Source organism: Trematomus bernacchii, unplaced genomic scaffold (genome assembly GCF_902827165.1).
Source record: "Trematomus bernacchii unplaced genomic scaffold, fTreBer1.1, whole genome shotgun sequence".
NCBI classification, from domain to species: Eukaryota; Metazoa; Chordata; class Actinopteri; order Perciformes; family Nototheniidae; genus Trematomus; species Trematomus bernacchii.
In genome coordinates, this window is record NW_022987839.1 from 5,025,754 (window position 1) to 5,044,398 (window position 18,645).

At 40.0% G+C, this 18,645-nt stretch overlaps 1 protein-coding gene across 1 annotated transcript; it reads right to left on the bottom strand.

Moving 5' to 3' along the window:
* Positions 1 to 1,708: 1,708 nt before the first annotated feature.
* On the bottom strand, positions 1,709 to 18,097 carry LOC117500245 (gastrula zinc finger protein XlCGF49.1-like). The gene is made up of 3 exons (XM_034153046.1): positions 17,855 to 18,097; positions 17,113 to 17,178; positions 1,709 to 3,500 (listed from the first exon to the last, which is right to left on the bottom strand). Exons 2-3 carry the CDS (start codon positions 17,143 to 17,145, stop codon positions 2,799 to 2,801), a joined length of 735 nt encoding a protein of 244 aa, XP_034008937.1. The 5' UTR covers positions 17,146 to 17,178; positions 17,855 to 18,097; the 3' UTR covers positions 1,709 to 2,798.
* Between the last annotated feature and the right edge of the window lie 548 nt (positions 18,098 to 18,645).

Here is an 18,645-nt window from a genome sequence, read left to right on the forward strand (position 1 = left end):
ATGGGCCTGTAATTGTTCATTACTGAACCATCTATTATTCTTTTTTAATAGCGGTTTAATGACTGCAGTTTTCAGGGCCTGTGGAAAAACACCTGAGTGAAGAGATTTGTTTACTATATGAAGTAGGTCTGAGGCCATGCAATGAAAAACATCTTTGAAAAATCCTGTTGGAATAATATCAAGGCAGCAGGAGGAGGATTTCAGAAGTTGAATAATGTCCTCTAGGTTTTTATCATTAATCTGATGGAATTGTGTCATGGTGTTTGGATTGATATTAGGTGGACATAGGGACAACACATTTGCTGACTGCTTGTCTAATTTTCTGAATTTTGTCAGTGAAGAAGGAGGCAAATTCATTGCACGCCCTGGTGGATAGAAATTCAGAGGCTACTGACACTGGGGGGTTAGTTAGTCTGTCGACGGTAGCAAACAAGGCACGTGCGTTGTTTTTGTTTTTGGTAATGATGTCAGAGAAGAAAGACTGTCGTGCGTTTTTCAATTCCAAATTATAAAAGCCAAGTCTCTTTATAGATTTCAAAATGAACCTGGAGATTTGTTTTTCGCCACCTGCATTCCGCTTTTCGACTCCCTTTTTTCTGTTTTCACGGTCATGGCCTTTCTCCATGGAGATATTTTCTTGCCAGTCACTTCCTTTACCTTAGTTGGAGCAATGGCATCTTTAACATGTTTAATTTTTGAATTAAAATGATCTACTAGCTCATTTCCTGAGATGTTAGGAGGGGCAAGTGTGGAAGAAACATTCTGAGTAAACATTTCCCTAGTATTTTCAGTTAAATATCGCTTTGTGGTTACCTATTTTTTAACATTTTTGTGAACAGAAATAGAGCTCTCAAAGAAAACACAGGAATGATCAGAGAGTGCAACATCAGTCACCACAACCTTAGAGATATTCAGACCCTTTAAGATAATTAAGTCCAGAGTGTGCCCCTTATTGTGTGTGGGCTCCGTCACATGCTGAGTCAGTCCATAGCTATCAAGTACACAAAACAGTTAGTGTTTCCATTACCATTGTCTTGGAGGGGCGCTGCGCCCCGCCAACGGAGCCCCGTTCCCCCCCTAAAATTCAAGGTGTTTAAAAAGAAAAAAGAAATAATTTTTTTTAATTAATTTTTAAACCAATCTATATCTACTGTCACTTTTCACATTGAACATGTGCTCTTTTATTAAATAAACTAAACGCTTTCATTTTAAAGTTGTGAGTTTAGTGTTTTTGACCCTAAGAAACACTGATGCATTAATCAATAACAATAATCCACAGCTCCTCTCTCTGCTCCAGAGGATTTAAAAGAAATATATCCCAATGTCCCCCCCCCCCCCCCCCCCCGCTCAGGCAGCACCCCCCCAAAGCAGTAAACCTAGGGGAAACACTGAGTTATGTAGCCCCTCTGTCCTGGATGTTAAAATCACCAACAATGACTAGACGGTCAAAGTCAACACACACTGTAGACAGCAGTTCAGTAAAGTCATCAAAAAAGCTTGCACAGTATTTGGGTGGTCTATAGATATTTAGGAACAGAGCTCGAGAGGAGCATTTCAGCTGAAGGGCCACATATTCAAAAGAAGCAAAAATGAGATTATTACAGCAGAAAACACAGAAATACAGAAAACTAACGGCTGTAACAATGAAGTCAAATAATGAACATGATGTTCATTATTTGACTTCATGTTCAGAACATTTGATAATATTATATCAGAGTTTCACACGAACAATGTTTATTCAAACAAAACAAGAACGTCACAAATGTACTTTATCACTTCTCATACCTAACGTGTCTTAGTTTTTAGAAAATCGCCTGAAGTAAATACAAAAAAAAGTAACAAAAAAGCAACTCAAATATTTCCATTGAACCAAAATTTGGAATAAAAACTATTCAGTGAAAGTTACACACATGAAGCAAATACGATGTTGGGCAACACACATTCTGAACTCGATGCTCACGAAAATTGCAACTGCAGATATAACAGATAATTGAATAGCAAGTATAATATATACAGACGATATTAAGAAATGAATGTAAAAGATCAAAACGGTTTTTTTAATAAAATGTCTCAACATATATAGGACTTTATAGAGGTTTCATACAGGAACATTTAAATACATTTCATTTTGAAAGAGTTAATTAAATCCCTTCTCTTTTGTAAACTTGCAGAGGGCTGTGGGAGATTTAAAGATGGACTTTATGAAACTACTCCCACATTTTTGTATTCAAATTGATAAATGTAGATTTTTTATATTAAATCTAAATGGAAAAGTTTAAACTCGCTATTTGAACTAAACTCAAACAGTGTCAGGATATGAAAAGTATAACAGTTTGCAACACTGATGAGTTAACTTTATTTATTCTATTGAAAATCAATAACAGCTGGAAAGAAACCTTGATTCTTGATTAAGAATTATGAGTCAAAGCATATCTATGTTGAAACATTTAATGAAAAAATTCAAAACAAGATACATGTGCACAGCTTCAGATATTAAAGCAGACGGCAAAAATCACGCAGTCATGAGAAAACAAAATAAATGAGAAAAACTAAATAGAGAATTTTAAATAATTCCCACAAAGGACAAAAGCATAGTTACTCGTAGAAGAATTAAAGGAAACCTATCATGCTAGGGCTTGTTTGAAGCTCTACTTACAACCTGGTTATGATCCACCAGTACGAAATGGGAATTCTGGTCAATTCTCCACCCGGTTTTCAGATATTTGTTCAGGAGTGTATAACAATACAGCTATCAGGACATTAGGAGAAGTAACAGCTGGCTTGGCTCTCAAAGTTATTCAAAACGGCGCAATGTGAGTGCGCTCGTGGACTTTAAGTTGACTACCTTGTGAAAAGGCTTTCCCACATTCTTCACACCAGTATGGTTTCTCTCCTGTGTGAATACGACGATGGACTGTGAGTGTACTTGATGTAGTGAACGTTTTCCCACATTCTTCACAACAGTATGGTTTCTCTCCCGTGTGAATACGATGATGGACTTTGAGTTTACTTGATGTAGTGAAAGTTGACCCACACTCTTCACACCAGTATGGTTTCTCTCCCGTGTGAATACGATGATGGATTGTGAGTTTACTTGAAGTAGTGAAAGTTTTCCCACACTCTTCACAGCTGTGCGGTTTCTCTCCAGTGTGGATTCGCTGGTGGGTTTGAAGGTGACCTTTCTCAGTAAATTGTTTGCCACACTGTTTACAGCTGTAGGGTTTCTCTCCAGTATGAATTCGCTGATGAGATGAAAGGTTGCCTTTCAGAGCAAAGGTTTTCCCACACTGGTCACAGCTGTATGGTTTCTCTCCAGTGTGAATACGATAATGTGACTGAAGTTCAAATGGAGTATTGAAAGTGTTGCCACATTGGTCACAGCTGTACGGTTTCTCTCCAGTGTTGATGCATTGATGAATCTTTAAAGTATTAGATGTTGAGAAGGATTTGTTACACTGGTCACAGATGTGAGGTTCGGTTTGCTTTCTTCTTCTCCGTTCCTAAAATATACAGCGAGAGACAAAGAGTTAGTGAGAGGCCGTCGTGCAGAGATCTACAAAAATGAAACAAGCCCATTTGATTTTATATGACCAAATCATACTTAAAGGTGGGGTAGGTAAGTTTGAGAAACCGGCTTGAGATACACTTTTTGTTATATTCCATGGAATGCTCTTAACATCCCGATAGCAATGAATATCTTAAAGGGCCCATGTCATGGCCATTTCCACTGATCATAATTACATTGTTGAGGTATACTAAAATAGATTTATACTGTGCAATTTTCCAAACTCACATTGGTTTCGCATACAGCATCTCTGTAAAGTATGTGTATTCAGCAGTATTCACTCTCTCCACTAAACGACTCGTTGGAGCTCTTGCCCCTCCCTCCCTGTGAGCCTAGTGTGCTCCGATTGGTCAGCTCAGCCACTCTGTTCTGATTAGTCAACCACCAGAGAGGCTCCGCCCATGTCTAACAGTGCTTTTTTCGGCTCGCTCTCGGAACATCAGTCTTATAATGGCGTCGGTACAGCCGTATATTTTATACGCTAACTAACCGAACTGTACCTACAACTGTTGTTATAGAAGAGTGTGACGGCCCCAGGGCCTTTGTGCAGGTGTGTTGCAGGTCTTACGATGGGGTGGAGCTGAAGAGGCTAATCAGCGCGATCACGGACACCTGGCCGGAGCCGAGGTGCTATTAAGCCCAGCTGCCCGGAGTCACACGGCGGCCCCTGTCTCTCTCCAAAGCGGCTGCAGAAGGACGAACTCGGCGATCCTCTCCCCTCGACCACCTATCTCTGCATTTACCACAATAAATGTGCCGTGGTTTTGTAAACTCGTGTATGTCTCCTTGTCTTTCCGTTGTGGCCTACGAGCCGGTCATAACAAAGAGTAAGTTATTTTTACCTGTAATAAACTACTACTGTTTGATGAGAAATCAAATCATGGTTTGCTATATATGAATGATATGTTATAGGAGCAAATAATTCAGGGAAGAAAGGATAGGCCTACTAAGTATTTCCATTAAACTTTATTTTTAGAAATGTACAAAATGAACATAAATATACATATATACACGGTATATCATCAATTCCTCCCCGTTGTCGGCATCTTGCCTATCGCAGCCGGGGCTTTTTTAGGACGATGCATCAGTGTGGTAGTCCCGTCATGTATTGTCCGGCAGGATCTGGCTGGACGAAATCAAATGCAAATCACAAAATATTAGAGAAACTTAGTTGTTTTAGATTTGTTAGTAGTAGTTGTGGTAGGAGTGTGGATCTATCTAATCCATCTATCTAATGAACACAGTAAGCTTGCCAGCTAATATGCTAACCTAGCTTTGTTTACTTTGGTAGCTAACACGATATGAACGCTAGCTCGGAGGAACGGCAACTATAATGTAGTGTAATAAAACTACTATGAACAAAAGCTAGTGGTTCATATTAGGCTAGCAATAACGTGTTTATAATTGCAATCTTATACGGGTAGTCTGCTACGTTCGGTCATTCATTGTAACTGGCATGAATACATTGTTTTGCGCTAGCATGTATAGCTAGCCTCGTTAGCTATACATGCAGTATGTACATGTACTGTCACAATGTACGGTAAATCACCCGGAGTATACTGTATGAGTATTCTGTGTGTGACTGTAGTCATTCTCCTGCCATGACAAACATGTAAGGCCATCTGCTGACATTGTAGTTGATATATTTAAACGCTAGCAACGTCGTTAGCCCAGTAAGCTGGGCTTGTTTAGTGTAATAAAACCACTATGAACAAAAGCTAGTGATTCATATTAGGCTAGCAAGAACGTGTTTACAATTGCAATATTATACGGGTAGTCTGCTACATTCATTGTAGCTGGCATAACAAAAAAAAATTCCAGAGCAAACCCATGTCTAGCTCCGTTGGTTAGCTCGGTAGCATACACGCTACGCCAGCTATAATGTAATTACGTTTTGCGACTGACCGTACGGCAAATCACCCGGAGTATACTGTCTATGAGTATTTCGTGTGTGAATGCAGACATTCTCCTGCTATGAGATACATGTATGCAAGGCCATCTGCTGATATTAGAGTTGATATATAGAAACGCTAGCAACTTAGTTAGCACAGTTAGCACTGTGTAAATGGCTTAGCAGTCCGACACAGTTTACACATTTAAACAGTCTTGTTTGATAAATACACAAATAACAATGCAAACTTACAGGTTGTGTACCCGAATCTTCCCCTGCTCCAAACGGTCCAAACAAACTAGGAATAGCATCGTCCTTCAGTTTCAAATGCTGTGCATATCCGGCCTCAAACTGGGCAATGTTTTGGAAGCATTCGTCTGTGAAATGCCGCGCACACAGTAACGTTCTTCGAACCTCTGAAGGAACAGTGTTAAAAAGACATTTCAACCACTGACTTCGTCGTGGTTCTTCCGTCGGTAGGACAAACAGCTCAGATTTCTCCACACATTTCAGGAAACAGCTCCTTGGCATTGGCATGACTGGATCGATTGTGAACTGAACCAGAGCTTCTAACAGTAAATGTTAGGCTGGCAGAGGGTGCGGCCAGCGCCGCTGGGTGTGACCATAGCTCTTCCGGATTGGTCCATTTTGAACAGTGACAGTGATGTATCTCCAACGAGGCGTTTTGGGGAGGTATTTTCTGTGTTAGAGTTTTACTCGCTACAGGGTGTACTTTGAGGGTTTTGACTCTGCACACCGTTTACATGCATAAAAACCTTCATAACACACAAGGGGACAGGTAATAACCGGAAAAGCATGACATGGGAGCTTTAAGTGCTTTGACAAAAAAATCCATCAAAACATTTCATCTGTGGAAGCCTGTAGGACTGTAAAAAGCACGACCAATCATTTTAGCCGGCCCGGCTAAAATAACTGGATGGCCTACCTGCCTGTCAGCCTTCCATCTGTGCACAAACTTATCTCGTGCCCTCATTGGTCATGTGCGCGTTCGTGTGTGTTGGAGGAGGGGCTCTGTAAGGAAGTGGCAGATTTTTTCCGGCTGTGTATTTTCAAATTCTAGCGCACTCGAGCTGGTTTCTCCAAAATTACCTACCCCACCTTTAATCGAATTTGATGTTTTCTTTTATTTCAAAGACTTTTCAGATTTTTGTATTTCTTTCTGAATTTAATTGAAATCAGATTTTTCTCCGAATTTGTTACATTTTTCAGAAGTGATTTTTCGTACATCTTTTATCATAATTGTGACTTTTTTAATAATATTGTATATTTTTTCATTATACATTTATTTTCATAATACTTACTATTTCCCCATAACTGTAATTTTTTTACTTCAGACGTCAGAATTCTGACTTTTTTTTATTTGGTTATTAATACATTTTTTACTCTTCTATATTAAAGGTAGGGTAGGTAAGTTTGAGAAACCGGCTCGAGATCGCTAGAATTTGAAAATACACAACCGGAGAAAATCTGGCACTTCCTTATAGAGCCCCTCCTCCAACACACGAACGCGCACATGACCAATGAGGGCACGAGATAAGTTAGTGCACAGATGGAAGGCTGACAGGCAGGTAGGCCATCCAGTTATTTTAGCCGGCCCGGCTAAAATAACTGGTCGTACTTTTTACAGTATTACGGCTTCCACAGAGGATATTTTGTTATGGATTTTTTGTCAAAGCACTTAAGATATTCATTGCTATCGGGATGTTAAAAGCATTCCATGGAATATAACAAAAAGTGTATCTCGAGCCGGTTTCTCAAACTTACCTACCCTACCTTTAACATGTTTCAGAATTACACATTATTTCCAATTTGCAATTTTTCCAAACTCTTAACCTGTTAAGCCCGAGAGACCCCGGTACCGGGGCACTGCCGCAACATCTTGCAGGAAACAGTGTCTGAGGGCATGTTCATTTAATAAAACTTTGAATGTTTTATATCCATGTAACGGGAAGAAACTCATCTAACTGATCATTTTAATTTTTCTTTCAAAAGAAAACCCACAATGCTAACACTGAGCCTCTGAATTAGCAACGAGCGCCTTACTGCACCGAAAATCACTCACAAAACCTTATTATTTATCTTTTCACCACATCCAACACATCGTTTCACATCGTGATGTGACACAGAATCGATTGACACCGACATTACCACTGAATTATACGTATTTGCGACGTTATAAGCAAAAACGGACATCAAAACAGGTGACGCTAGGTAGCTAAAAATGCTAACATTTTTACCTTGGCTCTGTAGTCTCTCCAAAGTGGTCTTCAATGGCATTAAAACAATAATAACGCTGCTGAAGTTAAGCCATAGGTTAATCTAATGTGTCTGTGTCCCTTTGAAATGATTTCTGATAATCCATAAGCATTAAAACTGCTTTTCCGTTTCCAGATGTCAAAGCTAGAGATAGGTTCACTCTGAAAATTACATGCGCGAAGCCCCCACCTTTTCTCTTCACAACGTGTGTGTGTGGGGGACTCCCCCTTCGATTCTATTGGCTCTAACGGTCAGAAAGAGGTGTCAACCATCAAAATCGAGCAAGGGGGGGCCAGAGATATGGAAAATCCACCCAAATGACCCCAGAAGTGGTTTCTTTTTGCTAAATCTCTCTAAAAAGGTCAAATGTCACTTGTTTTGCATCAATCTTGATACAGGGTATCTTTGGATTCCTAAAGCTTTTAGTCTACTAACCCATCATCCAAGGGTGGTTTTCACTAAAAGTAAAAAATAATTTTTGGACGGACACTATAATTTACAGTTTTTTTACTATGTAAAATCTGAATTTTCTTTAAAATAAAATACATCTATATTGATTCTGACTTTTCTACATCCAACTCACAAGTTTATCATTACTTTGAGAAAAAAGATTATTAATTTAACCCTTTTAGAAGGGAAGATATGGTCATTTGTTCTGGGAATGTCATTTTCGAGCCTGAGACCTGAAAAACAGGCTCAGGGCTTAACAGGTTAAGAATCTGATTTTTTCTGAATTATAATTTTCATAATTTGGACTTTTAAAACAAAAATCTGAATATTGACGTTTTTCTCAGAATTGTATGCATAGTATTTCCATTTTATGCTACTTCTACTCCACTACAGTTCGGAGGTAAATGGTGTACTTTTACTCCACTACTGTATTTAATACCTTTAGTTACTTTGGATTAATGATGTGAAATATAATCAAGTCTTAAATCAGACTTTAGTTCCACCTGGAGTAAATTCACAAGCTTCTCTGCAGTATACAAAGTCATTCAAACTAGCTGCACCTTTACCAGCTTTGATAACACTTTAATGATCAATCATTATAAAACATATCATATATATTATTCTGATATTGTATTTCTTTTTCACAATACATTTATTTTCAGAATTCTTACTTTTTCTCAGAAATCTGACTTTTTCTGAATTTGATTATTCTAAACATTTGTAATCTTTTCTATATTTACATGTTTTAGAATTACAAATGTTTTCAATATTGAGATTTTTCCAAACTCTTATAAGAATCTAAATGTTTCTGAATTATAATTTTGACTTTAAAAACAAAAAGTCGGCTTCCGGTTTGGCGAATGGCGGAGTAAGCTGCTAGTCGGAAGAGCTCTGTCACCATTTAACATTTACTTGTCTTTGCCCCGTCTTATTTCCCATCTAAACTTGCAAGGCCTGCGGGTGTGTGTCAGTATGTAGTGTCTCTACTTTAAAAGGGTCCTCTCCTGCTGGTGTTCGGGTTTATATCAGTGTGTAGTGTCTCTTCTTTTAAAAATATTACAGGAGCTGGCAAACAAAAACAGTATTAAGTGCCTGAGCCATTGTTACTGTGGAATGTCCTTGGGGTTTTCGTATTGTGATGACGGGAGGAGAGGCTACCGGCATCTGGAAGAGTGACTTTGACTTGGTGTCGACTGTACGCGGTTTGTCATGGGGAAGAAGACCAAGAAAAGCGACAACAATGAGAGCGACGGCGGAGACGAGGAGGACTGTGGGATAACATCGCAAGCTAGCAACAACTCCGCACATGGCGAGGTCGGCAACCCGACGCTGTCTCTCTCTGACATACAGAAGCTACTCACCGGCATGGAAGAGCGTATTACCGGAAGCTTGACAGCACAAATAAAATCCAACCACGCAGCTATAATCAGGCACGATGAGACAATCCAGGCCATTGAAAATGAACGACTTTCAAGAAAGAATAACTACAGTGGAGTTTACACTGGCTGATATACTGTAGGAGAACAAACAACTGAAGCTGAAAGTTGACGACCTTGAAAACAGATCCAGGAGTATTCGTATAATAGGTATACCTGAGCAAGCTGAGGGTGCCCGTCCAACTACTTTCATTGAATCCTTTCTGGCTGAAATATTCGGCCCAACGCGTTTCCTCGCCCCTTGACCGTGGGTAGAGCGCACCGGCTGGCCGTCCAGAGGAGACAAGACGGCGCACCGCGTCCCTTCATAGCCAGCATTCACCACTTCCAGATGAAACAAAGAGTAATGCAGCTTGCACGGGAGAAGGGTCCCCTGATGTACAGAGGCGCAGAGATTCACATATATGCGGATTACAGTGCAGAAGTAGCCAGGAAGAGAGCCGCATTTACTCCCATCAAGACCTCGTTGAGAAACGCCGGGCTCGCTTTCAGCCTCCTCTTCCCCGCTAAACTCCGGGTTGTTGTGGACGGAACGAGGCACGAATTCAATTCTCAGGCTGAAGCTGCTGCTTTTTTGGAGTGCCGTCAACCTGCTGCAAACTAGATTTGTTGGACTAGCCGGTAAGTGAACTAAGCTGCAGGCTAATTAAGCCGACCGGCAAGTGGACACTGAGTATCATCTCTCGTAGCTTACGAGCATTGTGCTCCGAAAATAAGACAATGTTACGAACTACTCGTCAGGAGGTAACAGTTACATATTGCTATTGCTGCTCAACTGTTAATTGGTTACTAATATTCATTCTATCATCATACCAACCAGATATGGTACCTGCTAAGTTCGTTTTTGACTCTGGTTGAGCACATATTCTTGCACACACTCATCTTGCTCGGGCTTTTATGTTTCCTCTTCTGATAAAAAGCTGTCGAGTCTCCCTTACCGGCAGAGTTAGGTTCAAAATACAGCTGTCCGGTCGGCTGTTACAGAGTTATGAGAGTTGATAAGCATGTCCTAGTGATCCCTGATACGTTGCGTTGCTCGCCTTATCAGGTGACTTTTGATTTTCTAGGCTATTGGGCTGTTCCTACTTTTTGTCCGCCTATTGATTTTTGCATTAATTATCTTTCTCTGTTGCTAAGGACGTGCTGATTGTTTGTGGCCAATAGTTTAGGATGGTTTCCCCACATTGTCACTTTGTTACCCGGGAAGCAATGGTTTAGCAAGTTCATATTACTACTTTTCATTGCTAAATCCTTTTTTTCCACTTTCTTGTGGTGTCAGAGCTTGTAGTGTAGTGCACAGCCAAACAAGCACAAAGTGAGTTATTACACAAGGGTAAGAGTTTACAGGTTTAGAGTTAGTTTTTTCCCCGTTTTTTCTATGCTCCTGCTCCTCTCCTTTTTCTCAGCCAGGACTTTTGTTTCTTATCCTAGGTTTATATGGCAGGTAAATCCACTAGGATGATCAACAACCCTACCAAGTTTGTATCTTGGAATGTAAAAGGAGTTAATATCCCAAATAAAAGGCAGAGGGTTATGTCCCACTTGCAACAACTAAAGGTTGACATAGCTTGCTTACAAGAAACTCATCTGTGTAATATCAATGTTAATGGTCTCAAACGAAACTAGGTTGATCAAGTGTTTCATTCCAAGTTCAATGCAAAAGCTAGAGGAACAGCCATATTAATTAACAAGAACATTTATTTCCACTCAAAGGATATTATTAGTCACCCTAATGGAAGGTATATTATTGTGGTTGGGCAGCTCTTTGCTAACCCAGTGATTTTAGTAAATGTGTATGCCCCAAATTGCAATGACAGTAGTTTTTTTAAGAAACTATTCTTTAAAATACCTAGACTTGACAATGGATTTGTTATTATGGGAGGTGATTTTAACCTTGTACTGGACACGACCCTGGATAGGTCGTCAAATTCCCCTCAAAATCAGCCGGAGTTGTGAAGGATTTTATGAGCCATTGTGCCCTCTCCGATGTATGGAGATTTAAGTTTCCCCACAATAGAGCTTACTCTTTTTTCTCCAACGCGCACCATACCTACACCCGTATAGACTATTTTTGCCTGATAATAGACTATTATCCAGGGCTAAGACTTGCTCATATAATAGCATAGTTATATCTGATCATAGTTCCATGGTACTCGAACTGAATCTTCCAAATCGACCCCCTCCGAACAGAGTTTGGAGACTCAATCCTCTTACTATCAGATGATCGCTTTGTTGAATTAATTTCGGACAAAATCTATTTTTTTCTAGGAAAAAACACCTCCCCTGAAATCTCTAATGCCACACTGTGGGAGTCCCTTAAAGTTTACCTCATCAAATCGAGATTATTGACTCGAAATATGTTCTAACTCCAACCCCAGATCTTTATAAGGAGCGTCTGCAAACTGAATACAACCTTCTAACTACTGATGAGGCAACGCGTCTTATTTTGAAATCCAGGCATAATGTCTATGAATTTGGAGACAAAGCAAACAAGCTCCTGGCCCTGCAAGCTCGTCAGACAGCTGCCGCTCGGTCAATTACTGAAATTCAGTCACATACAGGAGAGACCCTGATAGATCATGATGACATAAATGAAGCTTTTCTGCATTTCTATTCTAACCTTTATGCCTCAGAATGTAATGAGGACTCTGAGGTCTTCTTTCAAAATGTTACTCTCTGTGTCAGAGGAACAAAACATTAAATTGAGCGCAGATGTTTCAACTTCCGAAGTTTTCCCCTCAACTAGCACCAATTATTCAGACAATGTTTAAAGAAGCACTCTCTTCAGGCTCCCTTCCTATGACTTTACGACAAGCCTCTATCTCCCTATTCCCCTACTGAATGTAGACTTTAAAGTGCTGTCTAAGGTCCTGGCCAGACGTCTGGAAAATGATTCCAGATATTATATCTCCTGATCAGACAGGATTAATCCAGAACCGACATTCGTATTCAAATTTGAGAAAACTATTTAATATGGTCCACTCTGCCCGGTCTCCAGACCCAGAGGTAGTAATATCACTCGATGCGGAAAAGGCCTTTGACCGAGTTGAATGGAGATACCTATTCCTTGCCCTCCAAAAATGTGGCTTTAAAAAATAATTAATTGCGTGGATTAGACTTCTCTACTCCTCTCCCCTGGCTGCTATAATCTCTAATAACACTTACTTCCGCCTTGGAAGAGGAACAAGACAGGGATGCCCGCTTTCCCCACTCCTTTTTGCGCTAGCAATTGAGCCTTTGGCAACAACACTTCGTTTATGTAAGGATTTCAAAGGCATTGATCGGGAAGGACAAAAGTTTAAGGTGTCCCTTTACGCGGGTGACCTGCTTTTATATGTATCCGAGCCTGCCTCATTGCTTCCCTATATCCTGGATATCCTCGATCAATTTGGGAAAGTCTCAGGTTATAAATTACATTTACAAAAGAGCTTTAAACTCTGCAGCCGATTTACTCCCCCATAGCCTTTTGCTCTTTAACAAGAGCTCAAGATGGCTTCAAATATTTAGGAATTGAGGACACTCGCTCTCTTCTTAGTACTTTCACTAAAAACTTTACCACTCTTCTGAATAAGTGTAAAGAATATATGAACCGCTGGGCCTCCTTACCATTATCTCTACCATAAATAAAACGTTACCTCTCATTTATCATATATGAAGAATTAATTTTCACAAATTGATTAAATCCAATCTTAAAATGATTAAACAAACGCCTGTTTGAGACTCCTCAGTGCACACAAAAACATAACTTGGAGAAATAAATAAATACGGAAATGTTATTGATCACCCCTCGATTATGTTCTCTTGTTAATAAATGTATTCTCATAAATGATTCGGTAAACAGAAGGACAGAATTACTTTAAACTGACGCCGTTTTGCATTTCTATAGGTTGTAGATACGAGTATGGTTTTATATACTATCATGTTTAATGCCGTTCGCCAAGACTTGATAAGTCGCTCGTAAAACACAGGAGGTATGGAAACTAAGAACACCATATGTGGTAAATTGTACAGCTAATATAACACAACACATTAGTTGTATTTCCTTTAACAGGTGGATATAGAGTTGCTGATCGACAGCTGGAACACAAACCACCAAATACAAAAAAATAATTCAGATCCAGTCGTCATGACTCCACTCCGGAGGTATTCCCGATCATTTCTTACAGTTTCTCATCAAGGGGGTGTCTCCTGTCCCCGGCACAAACACACTGACACACTGCCTGAGGAAGGTTAGGCTCTGTGTATTTTTTTTGTCATTAACCTTTTTCGGACCACTTATTTATTTATTTTGGTGACGATCCGACCTCCATGCTGCTACTCTGGTTCAAACTGCATCCACCAATAAATGTGATTTATCTCGACCTCCCCAAAATAACCAAAATCTGACACGGTGTGAGATGTCTTTTTTTAGCTGTTCTGTCGTCTTTTCCTGCGATCTTCTTCCTGCAGTCAGTCAAAATTAATATTAATACGGGGCGTTTCTTTGACTATTTATAGGTAAATATGGGCATTACGTGAAGCCCGCAAAAGCTGCGCCACATTTCGAGTTGATTGTGATTTTTAAAGGGAAACCGGTACGCAGTGTTTTATAAATCCGAAAATGTCTGTGCGTATTTATTTGCTTTGTCCTACGTAAGCAACCTTCCCACGTGAATCCTACGCAAGGCTTTATAAATGAGGCCCCTGAACATCAGCAAGAGAGAACTCTTTAAAGTAGAGACACTACATACCAGTGTTTCCCCTATATACAAATAGTGGCGGCGCAGCGCCGCTGCTGAAATATGCGCGCCGCTGCCAGGGGACGCCAGACAGGTACCCAAAAATAATGATAATAAGTGGCGACCCTTTTTCATTTTTGATTGTTTGTTATGTGGATTTGTAGTATTTGTGTTACTGTATGTTCAATAAAGGTGTATTTTTGCTAAATCTTGAGACATTGACACTGTATGTACTAGGCAGGGCCGATTTGTGGCATAGTTGGCGGTCGCCTAGGGCGCCAGATGTAAATGTAACACCCTTTTCACCCCGGTTACACTTTTCATTTGCCCTGTACGATGGGCGCTGTAAGTGATGAAAGTGGGGGATGTTGGTTTATCTGGCGCCCGCAGCTCACAGCCAAAGTGCGAGCGTGGGAGCGAGCGAGAGAGAGGGCGCACCGGTACCGGCGCTGTCGTTATTAGAATCTGGTGGAGACTCCAGGGTGGAGGAGAGCTCTCCTGTCAGACTGAGAGGCTCAGTGGGGTAAAGGACTCTGAGTGTTATGATAGTTAATTTTAGTTTTTAAGTTATCTCAGTGGGTCTCAAACGTTTTGACCACAAATTATGTAAACACATATTTCCAAGGCACTCCTTTATAATTATTAGGATAAATAAAAACAAGTTTGAAATCATTCCAATGTATACTATAGGACAGTAAACAAAAAATATCGTTTAAAGTTGGAGAGATACAAAAATATGCATAAATAAATAAATGTGAACTGGTAAAATAAGATATGAATGAACAACAAAAATAAAATAAGTTACATTTATTTGTTATTGGCTATGGTAGGTTATTGGTTATGTTCATATACTTATTTGATTATTAAAATGTAAACCGATCTTTTTCATATGGGTGTTTTAGAGTTGTACCCCCTAGATCTGGGGCCTCATTTATAAAGGGATATACGCTCAAAAAATGGCGTACGCCAGTTTCTACGCAATGTTTGCGATTTATAAAATACTAACTTGACGGGAAAATGTGCTGTCCTCCACGCAAACTCTAACCCATGCGTACGCACTAAGCACAACAACGGGAGAGACGAGAAACTGCGACACCGTTGGCAGAAGTAAGAATGGAGAGAAATATGTGGAAATAATACCATAAATAAAATGTTACCTCTCATTTATCAAATATGAAGAATTCATTTTCAAACATTGATTAAAGCCAATCTTTAAATGATTAAACAAACGCCTGTTTGAAACTCCTCAGTGCACACAAAAACATAACTTGGAGAAATAAATAAATACGGATATGCTATTTAAAACCACCTCGAATATGTTGTGTTAATGTTATGAAATGTTTTCTCATAAATGATGCGGTAAGCAGGAGGACAGAATTATGTCTAAACTGACGCCGTTTTGCATTTCTATAGGTTGTAGATACGAGCATGGTTTTATATACTCTCACGTTTAATCGTGTTTTATGCCGTTTGCCAAGACTTGATAAGTAGCTCGCAAAACACAGGAGGTATGGAAACTAAGAACACCATATGTGGTAAATTGTACAGCTAATATAACACAATCCATTAGTTGTATTTCCTTTAACTGGTGGATTATGGATATATAGTTGCTGATCGACAGCTGGAACACAAACCACCAAATACAACAAAAATAATTCAGATCCAGTCGTCATGACTCCACTCCGGAGGGATTCCCCGATCATTTCTTACAGTTTCTCATCAAGGGGGTGTCTCCTGTCCCCGGGACAAACACACTGCCTAAGGAAGGTTATGTGTATTTTTTTTGTCATTAACTTTTTTCGGACCACTTATTTATTTATTTTGGTGACGATCCGACCTCCATGCTGCTACTCTGGTTCAAACTGCATCCACCAAACAATATGATTTATCTCGACCTCCCCACAATAACCTAAATCTGACACGGTGTGAGATGTCTTTTTTAGCTGTTCTATCGTCATTTCCTGCGATCTTCTTCATGCAGTCAGTCAAAATGAATGAATGAATGGGCGTTTCTTTGACTATGTATAGGCAAATATGGGCGTTACGAGTCGATTGTGATTTATAAAGGGAAACAGGCGTAGGGAGTGCCGTACGCACTTCCCTCGCCGGTACGCAATGTTTTGTGAATCGGAAAATGGCGGAAAATTTATGTACCTATTTTTGTGCTTTGTACTACGTAAGCAACCTTCCTACGTCAATCCTACGCAAGGCGTTATGAATGAGGCCCCAGGTCTCTAGTAATTGTGTGCTCAAAGTGCACCAGATTGAAGCATTTTACTTTAACATTTTCAAAAAAATCTTCCCGGGGGGGGCATACCTCCGGACCCCCTTAGAAGATGTGACGTCCACCCCCCAATTCAAACATGTTCATACAATACTGAATACATTTGAAGCCATTTTGACGTCCTATGTCAATAAGTTTCTGTTTTTGTAGTGTATTTGTCTTTTGTAGAGATTTTTTATTTATTCTTTATATATAAAATCTCGCCTAGGGCAGCAAATTGGCTAGACCCGGCCCTGGTACTAGGCCTCAAGAGCCTTTCTTGTGCTGGCAGACACATAGAAACAAATTGGCGGGGCGCACTTCGCACGTGCACACACTAAAAAATTCCACGCGCTCCGCGCTCACATTATGCTGGGCCCGCATGCCTTAGCACCGCTGCTATGACTCCATCCTAGGGGAAACACTGCATACTGATATACACCTGAACATCAGCAGGAGAGAACTCTTTAAAGTAGAGACACTACATACATTGTGATGAAGTGAACACTGACCAGAGTTCTGGGGGTGTCTTTGTTCTCCTCCATGTTGCTCTCAGTGCTCCTTCTCCTGCTGTGTCTCTGAAATAAGTATTAACACTACAGTCAACACAAAACCAATCTACAGTTAAGAAGTAGCTCAACAGCAGAGGTGGGAAGTACATTTACTCAAGTACAACTATAGAGGTACTTGTACTTTACTTGAGTACATTGTATGCTAATTTTACTCCACTACAGTTCAGAGGTAAATTGTGTACTTTTACTCCACTACATGTATTTAATACCTGTAGTTACTTTACAGATCTGGATGAATGATGTGAAATATAATCAACCCTTAAATCAGACTTTAGTTCCACCTGGAGTAAAGTCACAAGCTGCTACCCTGCAGTATTGTCATTCAAACTAGCTGCACCTTTACCAGCTTTGAGAACACTTTAATGATCAATAATTATAAAACATATCATATATATTATTCTGAAATGGACCAATCTGCACAATCACTACTTTTACTTTTGCTACGTTAACTATATGTTAATGATAATTGTGTTTATTATTACTTTTGGTACTTTGACTATATTTTGATGCTACTTTTACTCAAGTACAAGATCTGAGTAGTAGTAGTCACTCAGTATTATTATCAGTAGCAAAAGTACTCGGTATTATAGTAAAAGTAATCAGTATTATCAGTACTAAAAGTACTCAGTATTATCAGTAGTAAAAGTACACAGTGTATTATAGTAAAAGTACTCAGTATTACCCGGTGTTTCTGCTCCTCGTTGTTCTACGGTTTGTTGATGTACACCGACTAGCATTAGCCACCTAGCATGAAGCAGCTAACAGCAAATAAGGACCCGGGTGAAGAGGTGGAATTGTTCTAAAGCTCCTCTCGTCTCTTCTTCTCCCGAGAGAAACGGGTTATATTCTAATATATGATAGATATATATTAATGAAAGCTGATAGAGAGTCCGACTGCAGGATGTTTTACCAGAACTGGAGACTGCCTGAGATCATGGTAGAGAGCAGAAGTACCCGGATGTGGGCCCACAGAGCATGCGCAGTAGAGTTTTCTCTTAAGCCCCGCCTCCCATCTCCCGCTCTGTGGATGCATTGGCTGCGTCTCAGGTCGATTAAATGGAATCCTTGCGTCCCTCACTTGCGTCGTTTCCCTGCGTTTAGTCCCTCCCACCAGGGAAGCATGGAGAGACGCAAGGTAACCACGAGAAGCAGGGAAATGAGTTGGGAGTGTCACTACCCGATCCGTCCACCTGCCCGATCGGTACTGCGCATGTGCGAGATGGTCCGCCATATTGCACAACTCCGTACGGCAACCCAACTAGGACACTTGACACAGTGGCTTTTGGCAAAGCACAAAAAAACTAAAAAAACCGAGAGAGATGAGTTATTGTTATTACAACGTGACTTCACTATTATTTAACAACTATTTTTATTGGGTTCTTTTATTTGGGGTTAAGTAGATTGTCAGAATAAGTGAGAAATGGATTTAACTTCTGTTAGACAGCTATCATACTGAATAAATATTTATGCAAA

Coding starts and splice junctions, on each gene's coding strand:
- LOC117500245 (XM_034153046.1), bottom strand. CDS start 17,145: ATGGAGGAGAACAAAGACACCCCCAGAACTCTG. Junction 3,501..17,112: donor AAGACACCCCCAGAACTCTG/GTCAGTGTTCAC, acceptor TGTATATTTTAG/GAACGGAGAAGAAGAAAGCA.